The sequence below is a fragment of the Schistocerca piceifrons genome, chromosome 4 (assembly GCF_021461385.2).
Source record: "Schistocerca piceifrons isolate TAMUIC-IGC-003096 chromosome 4, iqSchPice1.1, whole genome shotgun sequence".
Classification (NCBI taxonomy): domain Eukaryota; kingdom Metazoa; phylum Arthropoda; class Insecta; order Orthoptera; family Acrididae; genus Schistocerca; species Schistocerca piceifrons.
Window position 1 is genome coordinate 6,506,933 of NC_060141.1, and position 19,262 is coordinate 6,526,194.

Below are 19,262 nucleotides of genomic sequence, written 5' to 3' on the forward strand. Positions count from 1 at the left end.
CCTGTCTGCGTGATAGATGCTCTGGACCCACACCTGGAGTTATTATGGTCTCGACTCAGATTTCTTATGACAACAAGAGCACTCTCATAGTTATTCCACGCACTATAACTCCAAATTTATACATCAGTCTGCTGATTTGACCTGTTGTGCAGCCATTAGTGAACAGCTTTCCTGAGGGTAACGCTAGTCCACATACCACTTGTAACGCCGAAAATGCAGGATGCAAGGCACCTGCTACCGATATATATAATTTTTTTCCTGAATTGTCCGTAAATATTTGTAATTTAAATGCTTTCTTTTAATAAGTAAGGACATTGCTTTACTGTATGTGTAAATTTAGGTAGAAGTCTGTTGACGTTTCATTGTATTTTTTTGTGTCGTACTGGAAAACTTATAAGCTCTGGGAGAAAGCCAAAGTAATTGTTATTTGCATCGACTAGCAACGATAATAGCAGTGCTTTTGCGTCGTAAAATCTTTGGGTAGGGGGTTGTCGCGCAGAGCGAGCGGAGAGAGCGATAGACGGGTTCCAGCGCTTGTGGTGTGCGGAAGTGTGGTGTTAACGCTCTCGCAGTAGAGAGTACCATTTCGGCGGCATCATGTACGCGCGCCGGCCAGATGTCTTGAGCAGGAGTACAGACAGTGGACGGACGGAAGAGGCTGTATTAATTACGATTGCCCACTCCTCTAATTAGCTGTGGCTCTACAATATGCTACTGTCTTCAACAACAGCAGCAGTTCCAGCAACACAGTCTGGTCGTATGCACAGCACTGATGTAAGACTGTTCATTGGTAGAAAATATCAACGGCTAACGCAGCAGAACGACTGAATGTGATTTGATTGATAAGATTTATTTAAATAATAATCAGTTAAACTCAGGGCGATTGTGTCCTCAATGTCCTCAGACATTGTTACGAAGCAGGATCCTTGTTCCATTTCTTAACTAATATGCTGAGTGTCATAAGAAACTAATTGAATAGTTACAGCCAGTTTATTAATGAATAATTTCTCTTTTAAGAATTTTAGCCTCAGTCTGCTTTCAGTTAACTCTTGTACAACAAAGGCTTCAGTATATGACTAAAGTAAAGCAATTTCATTTTTCAAGTTTGAGAATCAAACCTAAAGAAATGCACAAATTAAGAGTGCGGAAGTTTTATTTATTTTACATATAGCTTGGAGCACATGGCTGTTTCGTTTGGCACGTACTCTAGTATTTAATTCTGTCCAAGTCAGTAAAAACCGCTCAGTTGTTCAGACAATAATATGAAATCCAATTTGCAAAATAAGTAATGGTACAAGTAAAAAGTGCCTGCATTTTCCTAAATTTCTTTGACGACGTTATGCTGCGGTCACTGAAAGTCTTTGTCACGTAACGAAGTTCAGAAATAACATACAACTTAATTGCATATTTTCAAATCATTACTCGATTGCCTTTTTCAAAATTTAATGCCAAACATGACGTAGGAGTGACTTCTCAGTTTTCTTTATCATTACATACTGACTTAAAATTAGTGTAAAAAAACACTAAAGGTTGCCACGCAGTGTATAATAATACATGTTTTTTTTCCCCATCATCTTGTACAGGATTTTGGATATAAATTGCCCTAGTGGAATGGCGACCGTTAATTACTTCCTTTTCGTTCATTAGTGTAACTTTTGGATTCATCATCAGTGGTACCCCTTTCTGTCTAGTGTTGTTCGTGAGTGAATGCACAAAATAACTTTCGTTTTCCAAATTATAGCCCTGTTCGGTTTAACTACTTTTATTTTTTGTAGACTTTCCATCAGAAGAGTCGGTTGTACACTTTCCTCCTACTTATCGGTGCCACTTCTTCGGTAAAGATAGCCTTGTACAATTAGAAAAAATCCATTAGCCATGCACACGATCCTCGGTCATATTTTATATCGCAAGCAGGATAGGCCGATTAGTCATAGGGGGGATACACACTGTTGTAATCCAAAATACTCTACACAGATTGGACTGGTCGATCACAAGATCTGTCTCCAGTCGAGCACATATGGTACATCATCACACAACAACTCCAGTTTAATCCACAAACAGCAGTAACCGTCACTGTACTGACTGAATAATTGCAACAGGCATGGAAGGAATTCCACTCCACACACTGAGATCTGGCACCTTTACAACACGATGCATGCACGTTTGCAGTGGCTTGCATTCTGAATTCTGGCTGTTACACCAGTTATTAATGTACCAGCATCTCACATATTCAACGGCTTATCCTGTGCTAACATTAATCTATATTCCCGTAAATATGTTACCCAGACAAATCTATTCCTGAAATTTTACCGCTCTTCATTAATTTATTATTTCTTGGTGCTGCAATTTTCTTCCCTCAGTGTAGAAAAGTATAAATAATAGAGCCGATGGGGGTTATGGTAGGTATTTGACGATAGTCAGGGACAGTATGGGTGGCAACTACCTTCATAACAATGTTGGATCATTATACATAACTGTGAAACCTGTTACACAGATAAATGCGGTCTAAGTGATCCTTCTGCCTCCGTTATGTGGCTCAAACATTTCACGATGCAGGCGGTGAACATGGCGGGGAACTCCTGTAAACTGGATTCAAACTGATAACTTAATTACCTTGCTCTGAGTGACGGTAGGGCGTAGTGACGCCTGTTGCCGTCACTAGCTTTGCATTTTTAGTTTTCAGTTGAAGATATCTTCGAAATAGAACAGCTGATTTACGTGGTGTAATGACGAAGAAACATTGCAGTTTTAAGGTAACTTTGAAGGACATATTTGTGTGAATAATAGATTTGAGATTTTGGAAATTTTCCGCCTTGCTTTTTTACTTAAGGTTTATAAAGTACAATTGTGAAACAAACCGTGTAGGCACCTAGATGTAAAGAATGAGAACTACTTTGCCCACTGACTTTCACATTTTGTTGATATTTCCACATCTAAAATGCATAGTTGGTTATTAATCACAATTCAGATTGCTAGGCAGCTTTTTAGCATTTTGCTTCGAGCGAGAATTGCCGCGAAATTGTCAACATTTAAACTGGTGAAGGATAGTAATATTTTAAAGCGTAATGAATTACAAAAGAAGTGTTGAATCACAAAATACAAATGTAAGTAAATTTTTTATCTGACTGCGCATTCGTTTTAGCAATTAATGTTTCGAGTTCAGTTGTGAAAGATTATGTGCAGATGTAAAGTCCTGCCAGAAAGTGATTACAGCGAACTGAATCAAGCAATAACCATGGGTTGATGTTTTATAGACTCCTAGTTCCAACATCACAATTAAATTTAGTGTTACAGATAATTATCATGAATGAATTACCGTCTCAAAATCACTGTCAGAAGGATGTCTTTCAAGCTGGAAGAACAAGATACATGAGTTTATTGTGGGAGTAATGAGTCTGTAATTTATTTTCTTAGAGATTTTGTCATTACCCAGTATTAAGTGATAAAAAATGTAGTTTCTATGGACGTGTAAAATAATCATAAATACATTTGAACTTCGTAGCTGTAATATAGGAGATAAAGTATGTAGACTTGCCACCATTTTCCATTCAACATCAGGTTTGTGAATATTTTTTCCACAACACAGGAAAACTATAATCTGTATTTTCTTCCTACGTTATATCGAAAGAATATGCTTTCCGTTTTAACGAGGGTAACCACTCATATACTAGCGCCATGATCTTGAGAAAAGGTGCTGGTGACCAAACTCTTTAGCACCCAACATGTTAGACCCATTCATCGAAAGAATGCATATAAAAAGCACATAGTTAAGTCTCTCCTCTTTGATTGAAATCTTCGATGGTGATGAGTACAGGTGCACGGTATAAAATATCAATTTGTGTTTCTCATTACGCTTTGAGTTTAGCGTTTTAGAAGTATGTTCTCAAAAATTCCATAGTAAAATAAGTGATAGGCTTGCACTTTCAGGCTACATCGACTAGAAAATATGAAACTCTTGATTCATATGTGAAATATTTATTAGTAAATGCTACTGATACAAAACCATATTATCTCTTGCTTTGTACACAGACTATTAAAATTCTAGACAGATTCTACAAGTGATTTATGTACACTAGCCTTTGTCTGATATTTACTACAGGCCCTGATATGTTCACAAGAAACACACACAGTCATAATTCGCAAGTACTGCATTTCGTCCATAGGCCCTATGCACTGCAGTAACTTAAAACTGTGGAAACTATGTTCCGTTACTTCTCTAAAATTATTTCTAAGCAATTGATACTTTAAGATACAAGAACAAAGTCTGAATAACAAATCTGTGGAAAAAATATACCGATTACAAACTTACTCGTAATACAATTCTCAATCGGATTAATGGTACAAGACAATATTCACTACTCCATTACTTAGAGTACTTATAATTTTGAAGATGAGAAGAACACAATGATTTGCTAACAGTTTAATGAAATATATTATAAGCTAATGGCAATAATTATAAGAGCACTGAACAGTCTCGGAAATCAGAGGAAGAATGATGCTCACGTCGGTATTTAATTTCCCTCTTAGTGAAAAAGAATATGTTTCGAGATATGTAAGTTCATTTAGTTCTGAATATATCACCCTTGGTACAGATGGCAGGAAATTTACCAAAGAGGAAAGATGGTAGGTATGCGTAAGCAGAAATTTATTTTAATTTGCTTTGATAAATATTAACTATGACTTGTTTTTATGACAAGACCTTTAAATTCCACCAGAGTACCCAGCTTCTTCGTCAGCATTAAACGGTATGAAGAAACAAAAGATTTTTGTCAGACCAATAAGGCCCACTGTAGTTGCTCTCCTTTCGTGGGTGGCGTAAACAAATACTGGGTAGCATCTCTTACGGTTTCTGGTGAAACCAAGAAAGCTGTTGAGTAAATGTTGGTCTACAGACACACTACACTTAAAGTTTGTGATTGTACTTAGCGATTGTCACCTACAATAGCAAACCACATTCCACAGTCCGGAATGTGGAGAAGACCTCGGCTAGGCACGAGGGTGATAAAAGATTTTATAGCGATAAGTACCAGCTCTGAAAAGTTATCTTTGGCGCATATAGTCAATTAAACTCAAATTAATGACTTCGAGAAATAATACCTTGTTTGCTGTTAGGCTAAAATTAAGAAAACGAGCAACTGATACTTTATTCAGGACTGTTAACTCAAGTGTCATATCAAGCTAATGTAAGTAATAATACACGTTCAGGGCTTACTGATGTTTTTAAAAACTTTAATTATAATAGATTCTAGTAATTCTATAGGCCATGGTATCTTCGTTAGCAGCCCATTCTAACTTTAAATTTTGAGCACCGATTCTTTTCTTGGAGCACGAAGACCCTGCAAAACCTCATTCAGGGTAGGGTACAGTTTTATTAATACTGTCGTATCTAAGTTATTGTGGAATTTCAACATGTGTGCACTACTGAATTACTTCACTCTCGACGGAGCAGATACATATATACTTATTTTATGGAATAACAGTAAGGAAATGTTGACTTAATCTAACGATATTAAAGCTTCAGTTGCTGTCAATACGAACGCTTAGATGAAACTATTTAACAAATTTGTAACAAGAGATGGAGAACATACATTTAAAGACGATATTGTTGATACGATGGTGACACTTAATAAAATAAGGGTAATTTATTACGTTTTTAGTGTGACACACTGACTGTCAACATTCATCTGCCAGTTCAAGTGCACTTCCATTTAGACTAATTACTGAATCAACCGTATATATGTTCATAACGGACACACATTAGTACAAATAAAGAGAGGAGATTAGGAAAAAGGGTTTGGTTGGAAGACGTTATAACATCAGATATTACGAGTCAACATCGAAGTTGCATTTACAAGTAATTGTGCACAACAAGTTTTGTCTATAACGATCACAATGATTTTCAATTACTATTCGTTTGCCAACGAATTAGAAGGAAAAGACAAGATACGACACATTCGTTACGTATGCCTATGAAATAAACAGAGAAGGTGTTTGTAATGCATGTGCAATATTTACAAAAATATTTAGCAAACAGTGTATCTGAACTTGTACCACACATGTGAGCACAAGTAACTCATCGCTATCTCATTCCCTAAAATCCAGTGTTTCAGCGAAAGCTGTTCTCGTTGTCTTCGTTGTTGGTATTGTTACTGGTATCCCCATTGTAACAAGTGTGATGAAAACATCGTCAGTACACAGCACGAGTCAGGTCGACCGGTGAATCTACAAGTCGGATTACAGGAGTCGCAAGTCGTGAATTTTGAAGTTCATTTCCTGTAGGAAACTCCCGCAATTTACTGTTTGAAAATCATCTGATAGTGTTTATCTAGCATTACGTAGATTTGTTCACACCAGAGTACACTGACAAATGACTATGTTCGTGACAATTATAAGACTGCGGAAAATATGTAGTTCAATACGGAGTTCGAAACACCATTGATATAATTTGCTGTTTACATGCTCGAAACAGACATGTATTTTTTTCTGATTTTAATCTATGACGTCATCTAAATACTAGAATAACGAGTGGAATGTATCTTTTCTATAGAAAAATATGACAATATATAACAATTCTCGCTTTCCAACCAGCCAGTCCTTTCACGGAGTCGACGTTGGACTCAACTGACCTGACCATAGTGGACCACTATTTACAGATTCGCCACTTCATAGTCGTAGTTCGTGGGAAACAAAATGCTATGAAGTGATTACGCCAATTAATATCTAGAAGAAGACGTTGAGAACTATCCATATTGAAAGAACGGTGGTAGTAAAACTACAGCAATGTCTGTCTAGCTGTCTGCGAAGTTTGGAATTATTGCGACATAGTTTGGTAGACAATTGTCGTCTGTTGGACGAATCTTCAAGCTTTGGTTCTGAAATTTAAGCTACAGTGGAGTGTGACCTACACAGTGATGGGTGGGAGTTAATGTGTTCATCATTGAAGATAGACAACACAGAGCTCAAATTCTCTCTCGTCTCCAAACAACGTGCAGCATCCACATGGAGTCGCAGATTTGATAGATTTTGTTGCCTTACTATAAAATTGTAATCCTATTATAGGAAGTTTGACAGATTACGTTTCAGCTTCAAATGAGCTTCTGTCCGGATATCTTTAAGAGGTAAGTTTCACTGTATAACGTCTGTGGGATGAGTCATAGCATTTATACCCCAGACTGGTTGTCTTCGGAGTGGACAGTTGTACAAGGATGCGCCCACTTCTGCGCAGAATGACGCCTGCCCTCCTGCAACATCTATTTCAGTCAGCCGAGCTGTCGAGGGACTCACACGATATCCTTCGCTATACGCAACACGGCGCTGTCAATTAAAACAAAGACTTTTTACGGTTCTAGTGGAATTGTTTCACTTCTGAGACACACTGCATTCGACCCAGTCATTGGTGAAGAAGTAGTCCCAATTTCCGGGGCTCACGTGACCTGCGGGTCACAGAAACTCTTGTAAATACTGAGCACACGTTCGCTTGCCACTTGTACGAGGACGACGTCAAACTTTATACGACAAAATTCCGGAGGTTGGTTGGAAATAATTTCCGAGCTTTTTGGTATAAGGGGCGGGTGGACACCGGTGGCTCGTTAAAGAGTAATCGCGTCTCCTTTGTTTTCTTACTCCCCATTTATCCTTGTATCTGTGTTGCATTAATATCCGAAAGATAACACCATCCATATTATCCACAGAAGGTTGTCATTGGAGCCATCAGACTCTTCACATCGGATGAAATTTGCGAATTGGCTACTACAGTAACCTGCTGAAAACGTTTTCCTGCTTTCGTGTTGTTTATAGACGAGGCCATGTTTACATGAGAAGGCAAGTTCAATAGCAGGAATAGCCATGAATGGAGTCACGAAATCATACACACTGGCGTGTCGAACCTAGCATAAAAAGTTCGCTGTAATTGTATGGGGTGGTATCGTTAATGATTATGTCATTGGACCTTACCAATAAACTGAACAGTTTCGTGTAGAATACGTTTCTTCAGCATGTCGCCTCACAGTTCCTATAACGTTTACTGCCAAGATTTAGTCAGATTGTGTGATTTCAACATCACGGAATAACGGTACACTAAGAAGTCAAATTTACGAACCACACTATATCTTGTTCTATGAAGAAGAACAGATTCGGTGGGGTGGTTCTGCTCCGTCACCAGACGTGAAACACATGCAGTGCTTGGTCTGGGGTATGCGGAGAGCCCGGCTTTGCCAAACTCCGGTCCAAAGTCGCACGGACCTGGTGGAGAGGGCCGTCGCAGTGTCTGAAGCGTAGCTGCACACTTGTCGTGATAGAGGCAGCCGACATTTTGAACACTACGCGTAAGGAAACAGTTGTCCGTTTCTACATTATGCTGTGAAAAAGGAAATTAAAAGCGTACGTTTTATTGGCAACACTTAGAACATTTAACCAATCTTTTAAGTAAGTATTGTATCGAAGCTGTAAGAGACGACAGGGTCGTGTTGTAGATACTCTTGTCCGTTCTCTTCTGGAAAATGGTGCGCAATATGGAATAGTCATCAGATTGGAATGACGGAGGACATCGAAGAGATTAAAACAGGGGCAGCTCATTTTGAAGCATCGCGAAAGAGGGAAGAGAGTGTCACGGATGTGATTTTAAATTAGGGTGATAATTATTAAAACGCTGAGGCGAGATCTTTTCATGAAATTTCAGTCACCATCTTCCTCCTCGGTAGGCGAAAATGTTCTATAGACTCTCGTCTATATAGAGGGAAATGACGATCGTAATAAAATAAGAGCAATCGAAGTACACACGGAAAAAATTTCATGGTCCATTTTCCTGTTAGCCTACAAAATAAAAGACTTACACATTTTTTTTGGCAAAACTAATGAAGGAATCAACGAAAATATTTTGCACGTTATTTGTTGATTCTTGAACATTTCCTGATTTTTGTAACAATTCAGTTATCATTAGGCTCCCTGTCTGAGGAGTTAAAATTGCTCTGTTCAATATGAGGTGTGTCAACATTCCTAATCTATGGTATATTGTGCACGGAGTAATAGCATAGTACCGCCCGGTCTGAGGCGCCTTCCAACGGTTCGCGCGGCTCACCCCCCCCCCCCCCCCCACCTCTTCCCCCATCAGTGGTTCGAGTCCTCCCTCGGTCATATGTGTGTGTGTGTGTGTGTGTGTGTGTGTGTGTGTGTGTGTGTGTGTGTGTGTGAGTGTGTGTTTGTGTGTGTTGTCCTTGACGTAAGTTAGTTTAAGTCAGATTAAGTTGTGTGCCAGCCTAAGGACGTATGTCCTCAGCATTTTGGTCCCATAGGAACGTACCACCAAAGAAGCAGCAAACTTTTCTTAGAATTTAAAAGAAAAATAGAAGGCGGACGTTTGAAACACAGATGTCTCGTGCTTTTTGTCAAACTTTCTGCACTAACTAATGAATAAATTAAAATAAAAAAATGCCTATTACTCCTTGCCGAAGTGCCCGAAGAATAATTCAGCCAAATTTCAGGAAGATATCTTCATTAGTGCGATCGCAGTCCATTCTGTCAGCTTGAGAATGGATCGCTACTACTTCGAAAGCAATATCCTGTAGATTAGGAGAACTGTTAGTTTTTCAATTCCAGGTAATATTTGGAGACTGTTGGACAAGTGTCGTGCACACACTTGGTTTTGGACAGAACAGTTTTAACTCGCTTCGATGAGGGGGCCTAATGATGACTGAATTTCTTACAAAGAAAAAGTAGAAAATGTTGTTCAAGAATGAATAAATAATGTTGGAAAAAGATTAGTTTTCACTGCTCTACTATTTCTTCAAAAAAATTCACGAAAAAATCGCTCATTTTATAGAATGACAGTGGAGTAAGTTTTCGTTTTTGCGACGTGCTATTTGAAAGTGGAACGCTGTGGAAGTGGTTCAGCGGACCCTGTAGCGAACACCTGTGTCTGACGTGTAGAGTAGTCATGTACAGGGGATAGGCAAAATAATGTGCACACTGCTAGCAATGGGATGCTTGTGTTTGACGGTCAACAACGCAGGTAAGCCACGTGTCACGTTGGACTGTGCGTGTTCAGTACGGACTACGCATCAGTGCAGGTTGTTTACGAGTAGCGCACACTTCATATTTGCATTCAGAGGCCGAGGTGAAGGTGCAGCGAAAGACCTAACAGAGTTCCAAAGACGGCGCATTGTGGGGGCCAGATTAGCTGGAGCATCGGTAACAAAGACAGCCAAACTGAATAAAAGCAACTGTTTCAGCAGTAATGACAGCCTACACCAAACGTGGAAACCATCATCGTGTAAACATGATAGTGGGCGCAAATCAAAAGTAAATGACAGAGATCATGCGTTAACAGGAATTGGATCATCGTGCGTTAACAGGAATTGTGTCAAAACAACGCAAAACTACGGCGGATGAAGTGACAGCAGAGCTCAATAGCCACCTTCGAGACTCCGTATCTACCGACACAGACCGCTGAGAACTCCATAAGGCGAACATTTGCGGACGAGCTCCAATAGCGAAAGAATTAGCGACGACAGCTAACGCAAAGGAGTGTAAAATATGGTGTCAGGAGCAGAAATAGCGGACGGCTGACAAGTGGAAACACGTCATACGGTCCGACGAGTCAACGTTTTCTTTATTTCCAACATCGGGCTGGATTTACGTCTGGAGGACGCGAAAAGAAGCCCAGAATCCTAATAGCTTGATTCCAAGCGTTAATCATGGAGGTGGAAGTGTGATAGTGTGAGCAGCCATATCATGGTATTCTGTTGGTCCCATAATTACTCTCAAAGGCCGTGTTACGGCCAACCATTAAATCAACATTGTAGGTGATGAGGTGCATCTCATGAATCAAATGTTGTTTCCCAACAATTATCCCATATTTCAGGACGACAATGCAGCCACTCACACAGCCAGGACAGTACAGTCGTGGTATGAGGAGCATGCAACTGAACTGCTGCGTCTTCCCTGGCCAGCACAGTCCCCGGTCTTGAACATTATGGAACCCTTGTAGGCAGTATTGGAGCGCAGACTCAGTAGCAGATTTCCCCCTCCCTCGTCGCTACAGGAGTTAAAAGAGGTTCCGATAGAAGAGTGGCATAACATTCGTCTGGACACAATACAATCATTATGTACCGGTGAGTGTAGGCTTTCCCGGCGTAATCTATTGATGAAGGTTTCTCCGGTCTCCAGCCGGGTGGTAGCGTTGATATCTCGCGACTCTTCGCCAGAAGATGGGTAGTACGACACTTCCCGAAACGTCGCGAGATATCAACGCTAACACCCGGCTGGAGACCCGAGAAACCTTCATCAATTATGTACCGGTATTCCTAGAAGAAACGCAGCTGTATTACGGGCAAATTGGGGTCCGACCCATTATTAATAAAGCTATTCCAAGTAAGTACAGGTGTTGATTGCGTGTCCCCTGTAGGTGTAGATGCAGATGTGAAGTTTGTCAAGCACACGGGCTGTGTAGACTAAGCAAAATGTTTCGACTGAGCGTTGTTAGTCTGCATTGTATGTAGTCGGTTTTGGTGATGATGTACTGCTGGCTTTTTCACTTTGTGTATACATTTTCACAGAAACAAAGCTAACTGGGGTGAAAAACCGCATAAATCGCAATTAAGTCGTTACTCCGCAACGAGCCACCGGAGACCAGGGAGAGCTCGTACGAAAGCACTCGGCGAGCAGCGTCGGACACTCGGTGGGTGCGCCCGCACAGTGGCGGCCGCCTAGAGCGAGGTGCGGGCCTCGTAGGCGGGCGGGGGCGGCGTCGGCGTGTGGGGCGGCGTCGGCGTGTGGGGCGGCGTCGGCGCCGGGGGCGGGCGCTAGCCGGGCGCCGGCGACGGCCCGTAGCCGAGGTTCTTGCGCTGCAGGAAGAGGTGTATCTCGGCGAAGCGCGGGCGCAGCGCGGCGTCGCGGCGCCAGCACTCGGCCATCAGGTCGAAGAGCTCGCGGGGGCAGGCTGCGGGCCGCGCGGGGCAGCGCTGGCGGCCGTCGTCCAGCTGCCACCGGCTGCAGTTCTCCACCACCTGCTGGTCGCTCAGCTCCGCCAGCGGCTGCACCGCGCACAGCGTCAGCGTCTCCCACAGCGTCACGCCGAACGCCCACACGTCGCTCTTGGTCGAGTACTCGCCCTGCAAGTGGGGGACACACACACATACAACGACAAAGTCAGCGGCGCGCGAGAACAAGCAAGAAAGTAAGAGGAGTACAGTCACTTCTCCCAACGATCTCCACATCAGCAACTGTGACCGTATACCAATTAGTCATGATCCTACCACTACATGCTACTGGCAGCTGTCATTCAATTCTTTGTGTCTCGACTCATTACAGATGTGGGATCTAAATTGTGTCTGTTCATTCGGATAAGTCCGAATGAACAGGCACCAAATACATATTGTAAGTAGGCTGTTTAGGTTTTTATATTGGCAACGCCACGTAGCGCTCTGTATGAAAATCACTGGCTGTGCTGTGTGCAGTCTGTGGATGGTTTGAATTGTTGTCTGGCTTTGTAGTGTTAGGCAGCTGGATGTTAACAGCGCGTACCGTTGCGCAGTTGGAGGTGAGTAGAGATGGGCAAACTGAAACACATAACTGTTTCGAAACAAATGAAAGAGTACAATGTAATGTTTCGATACGCTGTTTCGAAACAGTGAAACAGGTTGTGCTTTGTAATCTAATATTCCTACAAATTTTATCATCTTGAATGTCTACTGTATAAGTATGTTCATATAAACACAAATGAGGTGCGAGAGCACTAATCATATCGCAGAAAGTATGAAAGTATCACTTTAGGCGTCTTGGCAGTTTCGTATTTCCTGCAGCAAATGCGCTGCTTTCGTGTCGTGTGACTTTCATACTTTTCAATTGGCTGAGGACAGCCGTAGCTGAAGATAGAAGAACCACCACGAACGGAACTGGAGATGGGAGCAAACTGCAGAAACAACGGATTATGCTACTGGGATTCCCACATTACGTTAGTATGGGTAGTATACCCATCCTGCTAATTTCCATGCACACAAAGGGAATCATTGTGGATAATAGGTACAGTGACTATAGATTCACAAATAATTCGAATAAATAACAAAATATAACAGAAAAAAAATTTGTCTTTCAAGGTGTTTCGAACCGTTACTATAAATTCACCATGCTTCCCAGCCCTTCCCCTTCACCATTATACTATCAGTCATATGTCAAACAGATTGCTTGCAATTATACCTACATCAAATTTATGTATATGTCTAATAACTGTCACTCTACCCCTTTTTTTTATTCAAAATGTTGTAGTCTTACTTGCGTTTCTTAATATGATTATTGCACATGAACAGAGAAGCGTATGTTATAAAAAAAAGTGTAATTTAACTAAATGAATTTCACATATTTATTATTTTGAATGTGAATAGTATGTGTTGTTTTATTGTTTTGTTAGTGTTTATAAAGCAGATGTTACGCCATTTCGGAATAGGACAGTCAGCTAGAAACGAAGCTTTATTTTCGGATATCTTAAGCTTCATGCTATTTCTTGTCAAAAAGATTTTGACACTCTTGAAAGTGTTTCATAAAGTGGTATGATGTGTTGGAGTACCTGTGCCGAGCCCGAATCTCGTCCGACACAGAGCGGAATGAAACATCCCTGTTTCGATACAATTAGTCCGTTCCAAGCGCAGGTGGACTGAAACAGCCTTATTTTGAAACAACGATACAGTTTCTGTGTCTGGTTCGAGATCGAATCTGGTCCGGTTATCCGAGACGGGGGCGAAATGAAACACCACTGTTTTGAAACAGTGAACCACAGCCGTTCCGAAATACTGAAACAGTTCCACGTATCGATACACGGTATCAAAACATAGAAACAGTGACCAAGTCTAGAGGTCAGCCGCCAGCAGTGGTGGATGTGGGGAGAGAGATGGTGGAGTTTTGAGAGCGGATGATCTGGACAGAGACAGTAAATTTGTAAGACTGGATGTCATGAACTGATATGTACATATTATGACTTTTGAACACTATTAAGGTAAATACATTGTTTGTTCTCTATCAAAATCTTTCATTTGCTAACTATGCCTATCAGTAGTTAGTGCCTTCAGTAGTTTGAATCTTTTATTCAGCTGGCAGTATTGGCGCACGCAGTATTGCAGTAGTTTCAGTAGCGAAGATTTTTGTGAGGGAAGTGATTCGTGAAAGGTATAGGTTATTGTTAGTCAGGGCCATTCTTTTGTATGGATTTTTGAAAGTCAGATTGCGTTGCGCTATAAATATTGTGTGTCAGTTTAGTGTTGATCAGAATAAGTAAAGAGAGTAAAGTCTGAGTACGTTCAGTTTTGCTCCGCTGTTTGAAAAACAAATAATGTAAGAGGTTTATCAGCACAGTCAATCAATTTCAGTGCAGATTGTAACGTAGGTAGTCACGTTACGTAGGACTCTATAGATATACCCACTCTATTTTGCAATTTTATTTAAGGGGGGTAGGACGCCAACCTGGCCGACTTGGAGCAGGAGAGGCACCACGGGACATTTTAACTTCCACTGTCTATACTTTTACAAATAAATTCGTAAGGCTTTGTCAGCATGACCAGGAAGGATTCCGGATTCACACTCATAGCAGTGGAAGTTCGAAAACATAACGAAGTAATTTTTTTTACATATGAAATTTCATCATTTTTTCACTTACTAATGGCAGCATTTGTTGCTATAGGTATACTTCTCTTCATAAGTAAGAGAGATGGTTCGATGAATTTTGCACAGCATACAAACCATACTTAAAGGCGTATGAAACTGTAGAATTTTCCAGCTCTATTAAAAACTGTGGTAAAAATTGAGGTAATTAACTACAAAGTTTGTGTTCTTTCTAAATATGAGGTTTAAAATACAACAGTTCTTTTTTTCATAAATTAAATAAATTCTAGAGTTTCACACACCTGTAAGTATGGTATGTATGCTGTGCAAAATTCATCGAAGAATATCTGTAACTTGTGAAGAAAAGTGTACCTATAGCAACAAATGGAGCCATTAGTAAGTGAAAAATACATGAAATTTCACACGTAAAAAAATTATTTTGTTATGTTTTCGAACTTCCACTGCAATGAGTGTGAATCTTGAATCCTTTCTTGTGATTCTGACAAAGTTTTATGAATTTATTTGTAAAAGTATAGACACTGTAAATTAAATGTCCTGTGGTGCCTCTCCTGCTCCAAGTCGGCCAGGTTGACGTCCTACCCCCCTTGAAGGCTTCAACAGTAATTTTAATAATAACATTAACGTAGGGGATTCACCCAAATTTTCTTTATTAAAGTAAATGTTAATGAGAGTATGCAGAAGGCAGTGGGCAGGCATACGCTGATCGATCGGTGTAGAAGGCTACGAGTCATCTCGAGTGGGAAGGAGCACTGGTCGAAGTGGCCGGATGTAGATGGGAGTGCAGGTGCGCGGGAAAATGATAGGTTGGGTTCTCGTACCTTCTAGTAGAAGAATTTCAGAGTAATTCCGGCATCAGACAGCGTGCGGGATCTGAATGCTAAGGGGATTTGCTAATTATCGGCGTCGAGAGAGAAAATAGTACCAAATTAAGAGAAATATATTTTAAATGTAATCTAAAGCACAGAATTGAGGACAAGGCTTAATAAAACAATGTCCTCTCTTGCATGCTGTTTTCTTTCATTAGTTTATAAAGTGAGTAACGACGTGATTACTCATCGGCGCGGAGGTTCGAATTAAGTGGAGCGGAGATCTAGTTTTGGCGTTCGCGTCTTCGCTCTGGGTCCTTCATTATAGACAGACCCGTATGTCACAGCTCCGATGCAATGCGATGCAATGCTGACTTTATTTGGTCAGTAAGTACTTTCACAGTACATGTAGCTTTAAAGGCACTGCCCAAAGTGTCTGGAACATCAGTTGAGTAGCGACAGGTTATTCCGCAATTTAATACGTCAGATACTGATTTTGATTGTGTGATACGATGTCTCACTCGAACTGTGCTGAACTTAACAACTATGGTAGAGCCGCGTAGCCAAATCACGACGCAGTCTATCGTTATTTCTTGTATGGCTCCGCACTGGTGTGACTTCCCGATGAGTCTTCAAGGATTTAATGTAAGCAAGATGGCCGTAGAGTCAAAGAATCTAAATTCATTGTCTAATGTGGTAATGTTTAGGTGAGCGATGGCATCATTAGAAGTTCCGCGTGGCAGTGCAAAATTAATTGTTTAACTCTGAGTGAAATCGGTATCTAAATTCTATGTACGTAAGAGAAGACAGATTGTTCTAGAAGTGGACTAACGTATATTGAATAGTTCTGAAGGACAGAGTCTGATTCATTGTAAAGATAATTTACGAACAAAGCGCGTAAGGGAAGATTTTAGCCTGATGCTCTGTCATTTGTGTGCTCTGGGATTAACTGCAGGTGCCAAACGTTACTGTAATAGCAATCCCTTGCAGTTGTAACACGTGCTTTATTGGAGGACACTGGGCCTCTGAATTATATTGTATTTATCACGGTAGGTCCGTGTTCTTATTTGCTGCAACACCCTTTTTCATTACAACATTACTTGGTTGATTTGTTGCCTCCCAACATTGCTTACAGTGAGCAGTATCGAGAGCGGGAGAACAGGGCTATCTTTCAGAGCCAATCATCTTCGAGAAATATTAAAGGTCGTGGTCCGTGACGCTTGCTACACGTACCTAACGTTAGGTCGACGTTGCCCCGCTGCGCGCCCGATTTAATGCAATCAATGTGGCACATTGTCTCTCAAGTGACTAACCACTGGCACCGATACATTAATAATAGTACGTAACTCGTGTTATATCACATTCCAGCATTCGGGTTAGTCGTTATGAAAGGTGGAATAAATCTGAGAGGCCGGCCTCTGTGGTCGAGCGGTTCTAGGCGCGTTAGTCCGGAACCGCGCTGCTGCTACGGTCGCAGGTTCGAATCCTGCCTCGGGCATGGATGTGTGTGATGTTCTTAGGTTAGTTGGGTTTAAGTATTTCTAAGTCTAGGGACTGATGACCTCGGATGTTAAGTCCCATAGAGCCATTCGAACCATTTGAAATCTGAGAGTAATGAGCTCAAATGGCTCTGAGCACTCTGGGGCTTATCTAGCGTCTAGAACCGCTCGGCCACTTCGGCCGGCAATCTGAGAGTAATAAACTGCTCCACCGACCCTTTTAACTTCCAGGATGGACACCAGGCTCGATCTGTTACGGCAATCGGCGAAATACCGCGAGTAACGAGGATAATGGGAAAAGGGCACTACACTAGTAGTGTGTGGATAAGTTGAGACTGGTTCTTCCGGAAGCGTGCTAGGATAGTCTGTGCAGCTGCGATGACCAGGTGACGCAGTGATCAGCACATCTGCCTGGTAAGGAGAAGACCCGGGTTCGAATCCCATTCCGGCACAAATTTTCAACTTTCCCCATTAATTTCAATCAATACCTACTGCCAGCTAAATTAATTCATCTCTTTATGTCTCTCTTTTTTGTTTTTGCTTCAACGACACATAGGAGGTATAAAAGGAAGAACTGTCCCATCGCATCTAAATCAAATTTCCATATCTTGTTTCTTCCATTAAATACACTTTTAATTTAAATTTAAAATGCATCCACCTACTATTATGTATCTTATTTATTTTCGTTATCTAAGTTAGCAACAATTGTTATAAAAGTTGTGTGTATACATGTGTGATACTCATATATATATTTGTTACTTTTTAAAATTTTATCCTTTTGTAAATTTTTTTAAAAATGTACTAATAACAAAACTGAATTTGTATGGTATAACATACAAAATCACGCAAAGTATGGCCTGCTATATAGCAACATGCAAGTGGTTTTTACTCGAGAAATCAATAAATAATTAAGTTTAGCTTGAAAGATGCAGTTCTCATACTTCTCTGTACAGAAAGAGAAATTTCTTCCGATTAGAACTTTGCCTGCAGTGAAGCTTTCCTCTGTACGTTCCTTCCCCTTTCCACGGACCAAACATCCTGTGGTATCGTACATCAAATGCATGTCTACAAGTTCCCGCAAGGAAAACTTCTCAGATCTTGTGCAACCAGTCCAGTAACTGTAGATTGTGGAGGGCGCATCACAGACGAGTCGAGGTTGTTTTTCAAGGAAACGCTACCAGTGTAAATGTGACTGGCTGTTTTTTGTTATGGAACGCAAGTAGTTTACTACGTTTCGCTCATTCAGTATCTCACTCGACTAAATATTCATTTCGAACCAATTGTTTATTGTATCAAAATACTCAGTTTACAACCCTCTACCTCAGTGATACAGACCCTAAAGGTTGGTTGGTTGATTTGGGGAGAGGCGGCCAAACGGCGAAGTCATCGGTCCCATCGGACTAGGGAAGGAGGCCCCGGGAGTAGACAATATTCCATTAGAACTACTGACAGCCTTGGGAGAGCCAGCCCTGACAAAACTCTCCCATCTGGTGAGCAAGATGTATGAGGCAGGAGAAATACCCTCTGACTTCAAGAAGAATATAATAATTCCAATACCAAAGAAAGCAGGTGTTGACAGATGTGAAAATTACCGAACTATTAGTTTAATAAATCACGGCTGCAAAATACTAACGCGAATTCTTTACAGACGAATGGAAAAACTGGTAGAAGCCGACCTCGGGGAAGATCAGTTTGGATTCCGTAGAAATATTAGAACACGTGAGGCAATACTGACCCTCGGCTTATCTTAGAAATTAGATTAAGAAATGGCAAACGTTTCTAGCAGTTTTAGACTTAGAGAAAGCTTTTGACAATGTTCACTGGAATACCGTCTTTCAAATTCTGAAGGTGGCAGGGGTAAAATATAGGGAGCGAAAGGCTATTTACAATTTATACAGAAAAATGGTTCAAATGGCTCTGAGCACTATGGGACTCAACTGCTGAGGTCATTAGTCCCCTAGAACTTAGAACTAGTTAAACCTAACTAACCTAAGGACATCACAAACATCCATGCCCGAGGCAGGATTCGAACCTGCGACCGTAGCGGTCTTGCGGTTCCAGACTGCAGCGCCTTTAACCGCACGGCCACTTCGGCCGGCAATTTATACAGAAACCAGATGGCAGTTATAAGAGTCGAGGGGCACGAAAGGGAAGCAGTGGTTGGGAAGGGAATGAGACAGGGTTGTAGCCTCTCCCTGATGTTATTCAATCTGTATATTGAGCAAGCAATAAAGGAAACAAAAGAAAAATTCGTAGTAGGTATTAAAATCCATGGAGAATAAATTAAAACTTTAAGGTTCGCCGATGACATTGTAATTCTGTCGGAAGCAGCAAAGGACTTGGAAGAGGA

General features: G+C 41.0%; 1 protein-coding gene across 1 annotated transcript in view; it reads right to left on the reverse strand.

The window, feature by feature from the left end:
• Nucleotides 1-11,798: 11,798 nt before the first annotated feature.
• Nucleotides 11,799-19,262, reverse strand: part of LOC124795537 — a 318,628-nt gene continuing 311,164 nt past the window's right edge. The window contains exon 19 of the mRNA XM_047259608.1: nucleotides 11,799-12,107. Coding sequence (XP_047115564.1) covers nucleotides 11,799-12,107 — 309 coding nt within the window. The remainder of the gene's footprint in view (nucleotides 12,108-19,262) is intronic.